This window comes from Lynx canadensis, chromosome E2, assembly GCF_007474595.2.
Source record: "Lynx canadensis isolate LIC74 chromosome E2, mLynCan4.pri.v2, whole genome shotgun sequence".
Lineage (NCBI taxonomy): Eukaryota > Metazoa > Chordata > Mammalia > Carnivora > Felidae > Lynx > Lynx canadensis.
The window spans coordinates 19,678,226-19,692,997 of NC_044317.1; the positions used below are offsets into that span (position 1 = coordinate 19,678,226).

Sequence of the window (14,772 nt, forward strand, 5' to 3'; positions counted from 1 at the left end):
GGTGCACAGGCAGATCTGCCCTGGTGCTAAATGGCTCCAAACGGCATCATTGTAGCTCTTTCTGTCTCCCTGCCTAGTCTCAGTGTGTCATTTCTAGCTTTCCTCCTCCTCCCATTTGATACTTGAAAGCTTCACAGGAGAACTGTAGGTGTCTTAAGAGAACAATATCCGTGACTGCTAAGTAAATAAGCTATATTCACAGACAATTCAGCAAAACTAGTTTTGGTGAGAATGACTTATCAGGAGATTGATGCCTGTGTACAAGTCCTTTGGAAAGCAAAACAAAGCACAGTTTTTATTTTAAGATGCTTTTAGACTTATGAAAATGTTGCAAATAGAATTCATGTATATTCTTCATCCAGTTTCCCCTCATGATAACCATAGTCCAGTGATCAAAACCAGGAAATTAACAGTAGTACAATCCAACAATGCAATTATTGTACCTTATATGAATTGCACCCATTTTTCTCAAATGTTCTTCTGTTTCAGGATCTGCTTTAGAATCCCACCTTGCTCCTGGTTGTTGTGTCTCCTCACATTCCTCCAGTCTGTAAGAATCTCTCCTTTCTTTACTTTCATGACCTTGGCATTTCTGATGAGTACTGATCAGTTACATAGAAGCTTTTTATTTGTTTCTGGTTCCTGGTCGGTTTCCGGAAGATTTAAGTTCCTAAGGTCTGCTTTTAGGATGAGTTCTGGATAAGTGCTGCTTTTTCTTTTTCCCCTCTCAGTCTTCTTGGTTCCCTTGGGATTCTCTGGAGCAAGAGTCAGTTAGAGGAGAGCAAGCATTATGTGGAGGTGATCAGTGTTTCCTGACCTTGGGTTTTCACCGTCATATTCAGAGTTCCCGGTCACATCTACAGTCAATCATGCAATTTACCATGCATATTGACTTCGGAATGGATGCAGATTCCCTCTTGTTCCTCCTTTTCTGAAAATTGTTCTCCATTCCTCCCCTCTTCCATCTGTCCCCTCTTGGTGACAGATTAGAGGAGGCTCCAGGGCTGGCAGACCTGGTGCACACACTTCCCTGGAGTCACACTCTGGGACACCTCTGCCAGGTCGCAGGAGGCAGTCAGTGGTGGACTGGAAAATGGGACCGTGTGCTGATCCTTACAGTGTCCTGCACTGATGGGATCGTGTGACCCATGGGGTGCGGACAGGAGCAGGGGCCTGGGAGAGCAGTCAGCTAGGATAACAAAGCATCAGTTAACTTAGCCCTCATCACATTCAGAGTTCTCCTCTAATTATGAGCCTGGGCTTTCTGAGGGACAATGGGAGAACATGCCTGGACCTATTCATGTTAATTAATTAATTCACTCAAATATTCATTCATCTGTTTATCTGACCAGAATACACCTTGGCTGGTTATCTTATTATTGTTTTTCATGTCGCTGTCATTGTTACTAAGTCTGTGTAGGTTTGGAGACATAGGGTTGAGTCAGACCCAGGCCCTGCCCTCAGACCGCTCATAGGGACAGACAGACCGCAGGAGATCTCAGTGCCGTGCGATAAGGGCTGTGTTGAAGGATGTATTAAGTTTGTGGGAACAAGGGGGAGTGAATGACTTAACTGTGATAGGGATGTGCAATGGATGGGGCAGGTGACCCTAAAGGTTTTAGAAGGGTTAGGCTAGCAAATAGGGATGGGACTGATCTTCCAGGAAGGGTAATAGCATGTGCAAAAGTCCTGAGGTGGAGAAAGCCTGTGACTGACTGAAGGAGTAGAAAGCTCCCTACTCCTTTAACTCCTTTCTTCATTCATCCACCCGTTTGCTGTGGGACAGGCTGTGTGCTGGGCACAGGGCCACCAAAGTGAGGGGTATCTGGCCTTGCTTAAGGGTCTTACATCAGGGCAAGAAGACGGACAGTTATTATGAAAGCAGGAATATACACATATTTCTTAGGGAGGGGAGAGCGATGGGTAGGGAAGTCTTCTTGGAAGAGGGTATCTTTGAGGTTTGACTTGGGGAGGAGTTGGGCAAGTGAAGAAGCAGAGGTGGTCTACTCTTTACTGAGAGAGCAACATGTGCAAAGGCCCAGAGGTCATGTGTTCATTCCTTCACTGACCATATCCATTCATTCAGCAAATATGTACCAACGCCAGCCATGTGTCTGTACTATGCATAGGGGTTACAAAATGAACAGTTATGGAGTGCCTCAGCTTAAGTTAAGTTATGTTTTAATGAAGTGCTTTAGTCAGCTTAGGCTAAGTTATGCTGTGGTAACAAATCTCAGCAGCTTGCCAAAATGAAGGTTTATTTTTCACTGATGCTCTATGTTCATTGCTTATGGCAGAGAGAACAGAATGGTGGAACCATGAACTGGTTCTCAGAGTTGTGCTCCAAAGTGGCAAGGGTCTCTTTCACCCGTATTTTATTTAACAAATTAAGTCACCTGGCCATATGGAAACCAATTTGACAATAAATTTCATTTTTTTTGACAATAAATTTCAAAAAAAAAAAAAAATCACCTGGCCAAGCTTGACATCAGTGGGTTAGGGATGTGTAATCCTCCCACAGAGGGGGGCGGTGCATATTTTGACCAATAAAACAATAAAACAGGCTCAGAGCCTGGAGCCTGGAGCCTGCTTCAGATTCTGTGTCTCCCTCTCTCTCCTTCCCTTCCCTGATCACACTCTGATTCTCTCTCTCAATCTCATAAATAAATAAATAAATAAACAAACAAATAAATAAATAACATTATAAAAAAATGACAGTGTTTGGCATGAGGGCAGATATGACAATAAAGAGATTAAAATGTTAAGGAGAAGCTAGATCATTCAGGGCCTTGGGTACCAGGCTGAAGAGTTTGGACTCTGTGATCTGACAGCGGAGAGCCATGGAAATTTGAAAAATTCTGTTGAGGAGTTTAAAATAAAGAAGTGCAAGATATTAGTTGCATTTTAGAAAAATAATTTCAGTGATGGCAGGAGAATGGCTGGTAGGGGCTGAGGCTAGAGATAGGGAGAGCAATTGGAAAATTTGGGAGTACTATAGTACAGAATGAAGAGGGCCCCAACTAAGCCTGGGACAGTTTAGAGGAGAGGACTTCAGGAGACATCAGGAATAGAATCAAGGGAATTTGTCCATTAGCACAGTGTTCAACAGATCTTTTGAAAGAGAGAATGAACAAGTCAGTAAGTACATGCACTTGGGCCTTGTGTACCAATGATGTGACCAATAACCAATCACTTTTAAAATGAGATCCTGATGGAAAATCTCTCCATTTAAAAAAAATTGTTAATTTTTTAATGATTATTTATTTTGAGAGAGAGAGAGAGAGAGAGAGAGAGAGTAAATGGGGGAGTGGCAGAGAGAGGGAGACACAGAACTTGAAGCAGGCTCCAGGTTCTGTGTTGTCAGCACAGAGCCCAATGTGGGGCTTGAACTCACAGACTGCGAGATCGTGACCCGAGCCAAAGTTGGATGCTTAACCGACTGAGCCACCCAACCTCCCCTGTTTGTTTTTTTTTTTAATTTCTATTTACGTACAATAACATTCACTTTTTGGGGAGAGTAGAATTCTAAGATTTTGACAGATACATAGACTTGTTTAGCCACTGCCACAAATAAGATACCATCCCATTACCCCAAAAGTGTCCCTCATGCAACCTCTCTTTGTTAGTCAAATCCTCCTCCCTTGCCAACTCCTGGAAATCCTGATCTGTTCTCTCTTGCTCTAGTTTTGCCTTTGTCAGATGTCGTATAAATGAAATCATACAATATGTAGTCTTTGGAGTCTATCCTCTTCTAGTTAGCATAATGCATCTGAGATCTGTTCAGTTGTTGTACGTATCAATTTTTCCTTCCTTTTTGTTACTTGGTAGTATTCGTTATATGTCTGTACCAGAATTGGTTTAAAAGAGAGAGAGAGAGAGAGAAGAGAGAGAGAGAGGAGAGAGAGGAGAGAGAAAAGCCCCAGATCACTTTTCATTCTTCTGTGTGCTCTGCAAAATGTTAGCTGCTTTATATGATGCCCCAGGTGGGGGCTTTTCTTTCCCCTGCAGAGCACTCTATGCCTGAAGGTCTCCTTATGCTCAGTCAGAAAAAGCCTTCCCTATTTCCTTGAATTCAAAGGTAGACTTCTGTTTTTTTTCCCTTTGATAGGAAGACTCACTTCCTGCTCAGAGTCCCATCAGTAAACAAAACTCCCTTGCACAGCTTCCTGCACAACATCATTAACATCCCTCCAGCAACCATTACTCAGGAGCGCAATAAGTTAATTGCGCTTTAAACACCCCAAGCCAGAAAAGCACATTGCAAAGTCGTGTGAAATTCTTGGGTGTTGGTGCACACTCAGCTCTCCCAGACATCCCCAGGTGGTTTCTGGATGGGCTGTGGAAAGTTGGTCCCAACTTTTTTTCTTATATCTCTGAGAAAGAGTATTGTAGGGTATTTCTATGCATTGCAGAATCACGAGGATCACCTGACTGGAAAACCAGGTTTTCCTCATTTATGGACTGTAATTGCTCTGATCCAGAAAGTTGCTAGAAATTTGGTGTTAAAAAACTCCAAAAGCTAAGAGGTGCAGGGTCCCACATGGCCAAGTTCAATAAATGCTTCAAAAAAAAAAATCCAATAAAATTAATAAACCTTCCAGCAATAGTTTTGTCTGGTTCAAAAGCAATGGTTTTTAAAGCAGTTTGGCTAATTTAAAAAACAAAAAGTGTTGCTTTAATAGTAGTAAACGCAAACATTTTTTAAAACAAAAACTCAATGGTAAATAATGATATTTGGAGATAAACTGCTTATTATATCTGCAATTAGAAGAAAGTGTTTGCAAATTAACATTAAAGTAACATCTTTTCTGATTATAAGCATATTGCATGCTGATATAGAAAATTAGGAAAACAAAGAATTAAGAAGAAAAAAAATTACTCATAATTCCAAAACCTGGAGGTGAATATCTACTAGTAAAAAAAAAAAAAAAAAAAATTGGGACCTGACTATAAATAATGCATTGGATTCTGCCTTTTTGCTTGACTTTGAGTTCAGCTCAAGATCACCATGTGACAACATGACTCTTAATGGCTGTCCAGTATTTTTTTTAATACTGGATCTTCCATAATTTACCTAACTAATCTCTTGTTGGATATTCCATTGTTTCCAATTTTTTGCCTTGTATATAACCAGAAATTAACACTGTGGCACCCTATGTGTGCATCTTGGCTAATATTTGGAAGGGAGATTGCTGGGTGGACTAGGGTTTGGCTGTGAAGATCAGAGACTCAGTTCAACACCTTGAGGACAGTAGGATTTGTTGTAAGTATTCTTGACCTGGGAGGTATCTGGAACCAGGGCACTCAGGGATGGCCGCTGTTTGTGGCCCAGAGTCCTGTGCTCCAGGATTGGTTTAGTGAAAGGTCAGGGCAGAGCAGGAGGGCTGGGTGTGGACCCTGACGGAGGGGTCCCTGGTGCCCCGGAGGATTATGCAGTGTACTGTGACCCTTACAAGCCCAAGGCTGTTTCAGCCAGGGCTAGCATCTTCCTGTGGGTTGAGATTCTCTGTGCAATAGGACTGCTGGAAGCTGTACGTGTCCTATTTCCTTGGGAAGGTGGAGAACTAGGTCCTTGACTCTCCCACATCAGAGCCTGGCTTGAGGGGAGGGACGGAGTGGGAGCCTAACATGGTTGTGGGACTGTACTTTTTGGCTGTCTCTGTGATCCAGGTTCTCTGTCAAGGGCCAGAACTCTCAGACCCTATGGTTCACATCAGGATACCTGGGTGCGCTGTACTGGGTTGCTGCTGAACATTTGTTTGTGTCGTGTGCCCCTAAGTGGTCATTTTTTTCCATGACCAGCTCAATAGACCTGGATAGTGCTTCCTGGTCCAGCCTTCAGCGCCCAGGACTGGGGAAGTCTGCAGGTTCACAGTTTTGTAGGAGTCAGGAGGCGGGTTCTAGCTCTAGTTTCTAACTTGCTGTGTGGCTTTGGTCACATTGCACCCCTTTCTGGGCCTCACTTTAGTCTTCTGTGAAATGAGGAAGGCCATGTCAGCCTCAGATTCGACCTGGGGTAAGGGAAGGGCTCTGAGCCTCTCTCTTGCTTCTGCCCACTTTTGCCAGGTCCGGGCCTAGCGGTTGGCAGGAGCAAGTATGTGTAGTGGGGTTAGCAGAATCCAGGGAGTACTGGGTTTTGCCCTACTGGTGGTGTCTACCAGAGGTTGCAAATTCAGAGGCAAGCCTCCTGCCTTCACAAAGATCACTCCTCCAACCTCAGGGTAAACAGGGACCAAAGAGAGGAGGTGGCTAGAGTGGCCTAGAGCTCAGAGCCAGGCCCCACCACTGGAGGGTTGGAGGAATAGGAACTGCCTGATCTGGAGGTAACTTGAAGCCTGGGAGTCTCTTAGAGGAAAAGGTAGTGTACAGATCTCATGAGCTCCAGGGGTTGGGCAACTGTGAGTTCAAAGGGCAGGCCCCTGAATTTGGATAGGCAGACAGGTAAGAAACTGAGCTCAAAAACCAGCCAGGGTGGTGGTGGTGGTGGGGTGGTTGACATCGACAGCAATGACAGAATAAGGAATCCTGTCTTCCATAAAAGTGATGAGAACACTGGAAAAAATTGCCAAAATCAACTTTTAGGAAGTCTGAAAATTAACCAAAGTCTTTCACAATTCTGGGAGTATTATTCAAGAGAAGCAGCTCAGTCTTGTAAAAACAACTATCTTTGTGGTGTTTTAACTTACCCTAGCTCCATTCCCTCTCTTCAGCCATATGGTAGTGTTGAAACCCAATAGCCCCACATCAGAGTGAAAATCAGCAGCATAGCAGCTGGAAGGGGCAGAACAGTGTTAGAGCTCCTCCAAAGCACAATTCTCAGGTAACTGTCATTATTTGACCTGTCTGGTGGTCCCTAGAAGGCCTCATTTGAAAGCTTGCTTTTATTTCACCTGACCTGAAATTTGCTCAGTGCAAACAGCTTTTTTCTTCCTGAGGCATTTGTTGAAAACAATCAGCGATAATCTTTTAACATCACAGCTGCCTGAGGTGGTGATAACAGCTGGGACAAACAAGCAACTGACCAAAAATCTTAAAAGGAAAAGTTGGGGAATGAGCTATCCACAGAATGCTCTGAAAAACTTTGGCATGTTCCTGGAAATCTAAAAGGCCACTCACTTGTGTAGGGCTCTGCACATGCCCAGGAAAGACCGGGGGAACCCTAAGTTCTCACTTCTGGCTGACTTTAAGGCTCTGTGCAATCAGAAAGGGAAGGCTAAGGCTGAGTTGTAAACTGCCTGCCTGAACTTTGAAGGAGTTTTACAACATAAACACAGAGGCTTTTAGCAAGTGCTGAGAAATTTATTGGTTCCAGGCATTTAAGGAGGGTATCTGACCACTCACTGCCTGACTACCATTAAGCAGAGGGCTTCAGTGACCACACACAACAAACAGTACAACTTTTAGAGCATTAGTTTAGGAAAGCCACTAACCAAACTGCAAGCACCAACAAAAAACCAAAACAAGAAACCTTGGAGGTCAAGGGGGTGTGGTTTCCACAGTTGCCACACTGTATTATTTAAACTATCCAACTTTCTGGGGCACCTGGATGGCTCAGTCACTTAAGCATCCGACTTTGGCTCAGTTCATAATCTTGCACTTAGTGGGTTTAAGTCCTGCATCGAGCTCTGGGATGACAGCTCAGAGCCTGGAGCCTACTTCAAGTTCTGTCTCCCTCTCTCTCTGCCCCTCCCCATCTTGCACTCTGTCTCTCAAAAATAAATAAAATAAGTGTTAAAATTAAAAAAAAAATCCAACTTTAGAAAAAAAATTATGAGACATACAAGGAAACCATAAAGTATGGCCCAGTCATAGGAAAAATAGTATTGATAGAAAACTATCCCTGAAGAAACCCAGATGTTGGACTTACTAGAGAGAGTTTAATCCAGTTTATTTAAAATATATTCAAAGAACTAAAGGAAACCATGTCTAAAGACTAAAGAAAAATGTGAAGATTAGGTCTCACCAAAGAGAGAATAATCAGTAAGAGGTAGAAATTATTAAAACAAACAAACAAACAAAAACCAAGGGGCACCTGGGTGGCTCAGTCAGTTAAGCGCCTGACTTTGGTTCAGGTCATGATCTTACCTTGGTGAGTTCAAGCCCCACATCGGGCTCTGTGCTGACAGCTCAGAGCCTGGAGCCTGCTTGGATTCTGTCTCCCTCTCTCTCTGCCCTCCCACCCTCTCAAAAATAAATATAAAAAAAAAAAATAGAAACTCTGGAGTTGCAAATATAATAAACAAATGAAAAATTGAGAAGAGCTCAAGAGCAGATGTGAGTTAAAGAAAGATCAGTAAACTTGAATATAGGTCAATTGAGATGATCTAGTCTGAGGAACAACAACAACAAAAAGAATGAAGAAAATCAATAGAGCCTTAGATAGCTATTGGACATCAGTAAACATACTCTATAATGCATAATAGAGTCCCAGAGAAGAAAGAAAGAGGCAGAAAGAATATCTGAAGAGATAATGGCCCCAAACTTTCAAATTTGATAAAAATATTAATCTACACATCCAATAAGTTTAAGGAACTCCAAGTAAGATACAGTCCTAGGATTTATCCTAGACATATCATAATGGAACTATGGAAGATTAAAGACAGAGGGACTATTGAAAGCCTTAAGTAAGAGAGAAATGATTTGATTTATCAGATGCAGAGTTTCCTTAATAAGATTAACAGCCAATTTTCATCAAGCCAGGGAGGCCAGAAAGGCAGTGGGGTGACATTCACAGTGCTGAAAGAAAAAGGCTATCAGTCAAGAATTCTATATTTTGGAAAAATAAAGGACAAGTTAATTCCCAGATAACAAAATAAGAGAGAATTTCTCACTACCAGACTTTCCCCACAAGAATTACTAAGGAGAGGGGCACCTAGATGACTCAGTCAGTTGAATGTCTGACTCTTGGTTTTGGCTCAGATCATGACCTTGCAGTTTGTGGGATTGAGCCTTGCTCTGAGTATGGAGCCTGCTTGGGATCTCTCTCTCTCTCTCTCTCTCCTCTCTCTCTCTTTCTCTCTCTCTCTCTCTCTCTCTCTCTGCCCCTCCCCTGCTTATGCTGTCCTCTCAAAATAAATAAACATTAAAAATTATTAAGAAAAAAATTATTAAGGAGAGTCATTCACACTGAAATGAAAAGACACAGACAGTAACTTGAAACCATATGAAGAAATAAAGATCACCAGTAAAGGTAACTGTATAGGTAGATATAAAAATTTAAATATATATATTTTGTTTGTAACTTCCCCCTCCTTTATGATCTAAAAGACAACTGCCTAAAGCAAGAACTATAAATCTATGTTGATGGGCATATGATACATAAAAATGTAATATGTATAACAATGGACAGTGCAAAGGAGGGGAGAGGGAGGCGGAGCTATATAGGAGCAAAGTTTTGTACAGTATTGAAGTTGGTAAAAATTCTAACTGAATTGTTTTAAGATTTTAAATATAATCCTCAGGGGAACCACTAAAGAAATTTTTAAAAGGTAAAAAAATGACAAGAGAAATTAAAATGGTACACTAGAAAATACTTCTTTAACATGACAGAAGGCAGTAATGGGGCAACAGAGAAACAAAAAACATGTAAGACATAGAAAAAAAAAGGAAATAGCAGGCATATATCCTACCTTATCAGTAATTACATTAAATGTAAAGGATTAAACATGCCAACCAAAAAGCAGAGATTGGTAAGATGGATAAATTGCCATGATCCAATTATACTTTGTCCACAGAAGACACACTTTGTATTAGAAGACACATATTGGTTGAAAGTAAAAGGATGGAAAAAGATATCCTATGTAAACTAACCAAAGAGAGCTGGAGTGACTATACTAATATTAGACAAAATAGACTGATAAAAATTGTTACCAGATACAAAAGTATGTTTAACAACGCTAAATGCGTCAATCCTTCAGGATGATATAACAACTAGAAACCTTTACATTCCTAACAATAGAGACTCAAATACATGGAGCAAAAACTGACAGAATTGAAGAGAGAAACAGACAACTCAACAATATAGTTGGGCTATTTCAGCACCCCACTTTCAGTAATGGATAGACTATATATAACTAGACAGAAGATCAGTGAGGGGGTAAAAGACTTGAACAACACTATAAACTGGTACATCTAACAGCTACAGAATACTCCACTACCAGCAGCAGAATACACATTCCTCTCAGGTGCACAGAATATTGCACAGGATGAAACATGTTAAGGCATAAAACAAGCCTCAATAAATTTATAAGGACTGAAATCATGAAAATTATGTTCTCTTAACATGAGGGAATGAAATTAGAAATCAATAATAGCAGGAAATTTGAAAAATTCACAAATATGTGAAAATTAAATAATGCATTCCAAATAGCCAATGGATCAAAAAGGCAATCACAAAGGAAGTTAGAGCAAAATTGGAATTAGGACAACTTGACCCCTGAGAGCTCCAGGAACTAGCGTTTATCCAGAGCACAGTTTACAAAATACCATCCCTGGAAGAAATAATCCCCAGGATTCCCCGCTGGTAGGGGTCAAGGAGCAGAGGCCTTGATGAAGTGAACTTCAACCCCCCACTTCCTCAATTCAAGACCTGAGTCTGACAAGGACGTTTCTTCTCATTTTGATCGTGAGGTTTTCAAGGCAGGACCCCAATATTGGCCCAGACACCCCCAATAAAGTGCCACCTGTTCACTCCTGTCAATCAGCCAATTAGAGGTTGACTTCCTCCCTCACTGCTGATGACTCTCACTAACCCCATCATGGAAATGGTGTGGCAGCTCCAGCTTCCACAGGCCCTGCCTACTGTGTAGGGTGGAGGTGGGACTGGGGGGCATGTACAGACGCCAAGTGAAGGCATTGGGCTCTGGGAGGAAAGGGGGTTGGATTAGGTGTCTGTTATTATTCTTTGCTGCAATACAGAGTGAGTGTCTCTGAAATCCTAATTGCAAATATCCCCTTGCACGCTGGGTTCCTTTTTGATGATGGTGGTGGTGGTGATAATGTGTATGTGTGTATGTGTTTCACATGAGCTTATTCAGCTCTAGAAATAAAAGGATTTCAAGAATTTTCTTTATTAGGTATAAAAAAATACAGTACGTCCCATGCACCAGTGTGGCCAATATATAGTTATTATCACTAGAGCAATAACTACAATGATAGGAAAAAGAAGGTACAGGAATTTGTTCATCCAACTAAAAAATCTGAATTAAAATTGTTAACCTAATAGCAACCCACTTATTATGCAAAAACCTTTATTCTATATGTTGTGAGAGCTAGAAATATGTAAGTATTATTAGTAAAAAAAAAATATATATATATATATATATATAGATATATATAGTAGTTATTGGTTTAAAAAAAAAGTCAAGTGTTATCTACAGTCTCCTGAAGTGTGAGGGCCCTTGCCCTGAGGGGAACCTCAGTCCATGACCAAGCGTGAATTGGAGTTTGCCTCCTTTCCTGCCCTCTCCCGTTGAGTGATGCCACTTCCCCAGGGTGTGTTTGCAGTGGAATGTTCCAGATTTGGCTGAAAGTGGGAGATGCACAGATGACCACAGGGCATGGGCAAGGCAGGGTGTGCCCGAGGGATGAGGCCCTGCCAGGGTTTCCTGAGATGTGGCAACAAACGAGGTGCGTAAAGGCAAATGACACAGTTCTGTTGTGTAGTCATGTTTTGGGTTTGGACTTTGACCAGAGTTGCTGAGGGTCACATCTTGAGGGCCTTCAAGTCAAGAGATAAGGAGTAGATGGAGAGAGAGAAGAGAGAGAGAGAAAGAGCATGAAGGAGTGACTGGGCAAGGAAGATAAGGGGAGAGGTCTTCTGCTCTGGGGAACATCTCCACTTCCCAGGCAAAACTGATGGGGTGTCGATGAGACTCAAATTGGGGGTCACAGCTACTCCAGGCCCTCTCCCGAGGGTGTGGGTGTGCAGGTGGCCCTCAGCATATGATCTGTCACACTTGGTCTCCACTGTCCCTCCAGGATGGATTCACAGTTGCTTCAAAGTTCAACAAGCCGTTTTCCTGACTTTGGTTGAATTTTCAGTGCTCAGTACAGCAGTTACAGGTGTGGTAGGCCAGCGAGGTCACCTCAGGACCCAAGTTTGGTAGTTGTCAAGGGACCCACTCATTCTTCTTGACAGACCTGGGGAGAGGCTGGGAGTGGTGGGGACTTGGGAGAGCATGAGGAAGTTGAAGCAGGGCTGGCATGATGGATGGTTCCAGTCTCTGGTGGGACTGGGCTGCAGAAAGTCTTGCCCCACAGGCCATGCCCTTTGCTCCAGGCAGACAGGCACCAGGATCTCACCAACCTTACGGGGGGGGGGGGTTGGGGAAGATCTCCCCTTGGCTTTTGAACCATAAGCTGCTTTAAGGAGCCACAGCAAGTCGTTGAGTAGGACCCGTGGTCCCAGGTGACAGGGTTATGGATGTCCAAGCCGAGACAGAACACCAACCTGGATCTTCCAGAGTTTAGGGGGTAGCTATCACTTGAAGTATGTTCCTGGACATTTCAGGGACCTGGAGTTTGCTACCCGAGGTGGTGAAGTCTCTGGGACCCACGAGGAAGGGCTGCTGGGCTAGGGTGTCAGTGCTACAATTTGCGGGCTCAGTGCCTGTTGTCCGACTGGCCCGCGCTGCAGAGGTTTGGGTCCCCAGACCTGGAGGCCCACGTCTCCCTAGTACACCAGCTCCACCTGGGGGTCTGAGCGGTACAGCTCCGCCAGCATCTTGAACCTGGGGCCCCAGTCGTTGAGGAGTCGTAATCGACGTCCGAGTCGGATGAATCGGTGCCCAGAGAGCTGAGGGACTCGGCGATGGACTCGGAGCCCTCGGAGCCGTAGATGTGCAGCGTGTCGTAGGGCGGGCCTGCGCCGTCGTGGTCGGCCTCGTCCTTCTTCCACCTCGATCATGGCGGCCATCTCCCCGGCCCGCAGTGCACCGCGCCGTGCCGCGGAGGCTTCTGCACCTGCTCGTATACTGACGGCCGCGCCTCCAGCGTGTGGCCGCTGGGGCTTGGCCCCGCCCTTGCCGCACCGAGTTGAGCACCGACACGTCGTAGCTGGTGGTGTCCATCTCGCCTCCGCCCTCCTCGTCATAGGTGACCAGCTGCTCGTGGATCTCCAGCACGCTCTTGCCGTGGGCGCGGGCCTGCTTCCGGAGCCGCCGCCGCAGGAAGATGAGGAGGGTGAATCACTGCAGCGAGCAGAGCTAGTCAGACCCGGCCCACCTGGCCTGTGGGGCTCACCTGCGTCCTCCCCTCCCCCTGGAAATTCCCGGGCCAGCCCAGCATCCCAGCGACACCTGGGCCAAGGCGGAGGTTGGTTTTGGTCTAGACACCTTGTGGGTACCCGCCCCGCCTCCCCCCCACCCCCCCCCCCCGCCTCCCCCCCCTGCAACCTCCGCCCTCCGTGGGTTAGAGTCGTGCCTCCCACCCCCTTGGGACAGACCCTCCTTCCTGGGGATTTGGTCCTGACGTGGCTGTCATAGCCACTGGTGGAGATGGGGGAAGAGGAACAGAGTGGGACTCCCATAAGTTCATTCTCTCCTGCCAGTCTCAACCCCATCTACCTACGTCCACATTTCCTGTCTCCCCCTACCACTGTGGCAAATCCTTCTATGTTGTGTGCAAAGGTGGGGAGGCCAGAGGTTGGAGAAGAAATGGGGAAGGGAATGGAGTGAAATTCGGAGTGCGGAGATTCCGAACCGTTTTGTTGATGGCCGTGCTGCTGCTGCTGCTGCTGCTGGATAACGGTGGTGCTGGCAGGCATGCTGCCCATGGCTCTCACGGCAGCTGTTGTTGGGCACCTATTGGATATGTGCTGGCTCCATACTGGACACGTTCTCGTGTTATTTCACTCAGGGCAGGTATTATTCTCCCCATTTTAACCCTTAAGCAAACTGACCTCAGGGAGGCTGAGTGGCTTGCCTGGGGTCCCGTGGTTGGGCAGTGGTGTAGATATTGACCCTGCTCAGAGCTCTGAGGGGTGTGACTGTGAGAGTCACCAACCCCTGAGGATAGGTGGTCCATGTGGCACAGAGAGCTCCTAAAATTAGGCCAGAGCATCCCCCAGACTCTGTCCTTCTGGCCTTGAGTTACTTAACAAACTGTTACGTGTGTAAGAGAAGCTGGGACACCCTGTCTGAGCTCTAGTTTCCTTGTCTATAAGACGAAGTGATGACTTTCCTGCTTTGTTTATATTTGGCAAGGTAGTTGTGAGATTAAGTGTATTCTATGTGTGGTGGTGATGTCATTGTCATTATTATTACTAATTATTATTAAAGGGGTTCTGAGTCTAGACTCTTTGCCAGAGAAGCCTCAGGAAGGTGCACACCCAGGGGACCTCTAAGGAGAGCCACTGGCAGGAAAAGCCTGGAGGAGATAACGTGGGAACCCCACCTCACCCCCAGGGCCTATCATTTCAGTGACAGGGAGATCTCTAACTTTCCTCTAAAGGGCCGGCCCCTGCCCCATCTCAGGGCTGGTGCAGGAGAATGTATTCCACTGGGAGGAACCCCCCACCGTCAACTGAGGGGAACTGGTGGATAAACTCTTGCTGACAGTGCCCGGCTGCTTCTCCATCCCCAGTGACAGGGAGCGCCAGTGACCCTCACTAGTAACTTGCGAGACAATGCTTCCTTCATCAGCTGCCTCCCTTCCCTGTTTCACTCCCCTCTCTTCCTTCTAGGGCTTCCTGGGAGCACTTCCCAAATAAACCACTTGTATGCCAGTCCTTGTCCCAGGGTCTGCTCCCTGAGTAACCCAAACCAAGGCAAG

At 45.0% G+C, this 14,772-nt stretch overlaps 1 protein-coding gene and 1 long non-coding RNA gene across 2 annotated transcripts in view; one reads left to right on the forward strand and one right to left on the reverse strand.

Annotated features, from left to right (window-relative positions):
• LOC115502937 overlaps window positions 1-14,772 on the forward strand; it is a 40,763-nt gene that overhangs the window by 23,085 nt on the left and 2,906 nt on the right. The window lies entirely within an intron of this gene.
• CDH5 (cadherin 5) overlaps window positions 11,335-14,772 on the reverse strand; it is a 34,223-nt gene continuing 30,785 nt past the window's right edge. Inside the window, 3 exon segments of the mRNA XM_030298781.1 lie at window positions 11,335-12,753; window positions 12,756-13,017; window positions 13,020-13,186. Coding sequence (XP_030154641.1) covers window positions 12,674-12,753; window positions 12,756-13,017; window positions 13,020-13,186 — 509 coding nt within the window. The 3' untranslated portion in view covers window positions 11,335-12,673.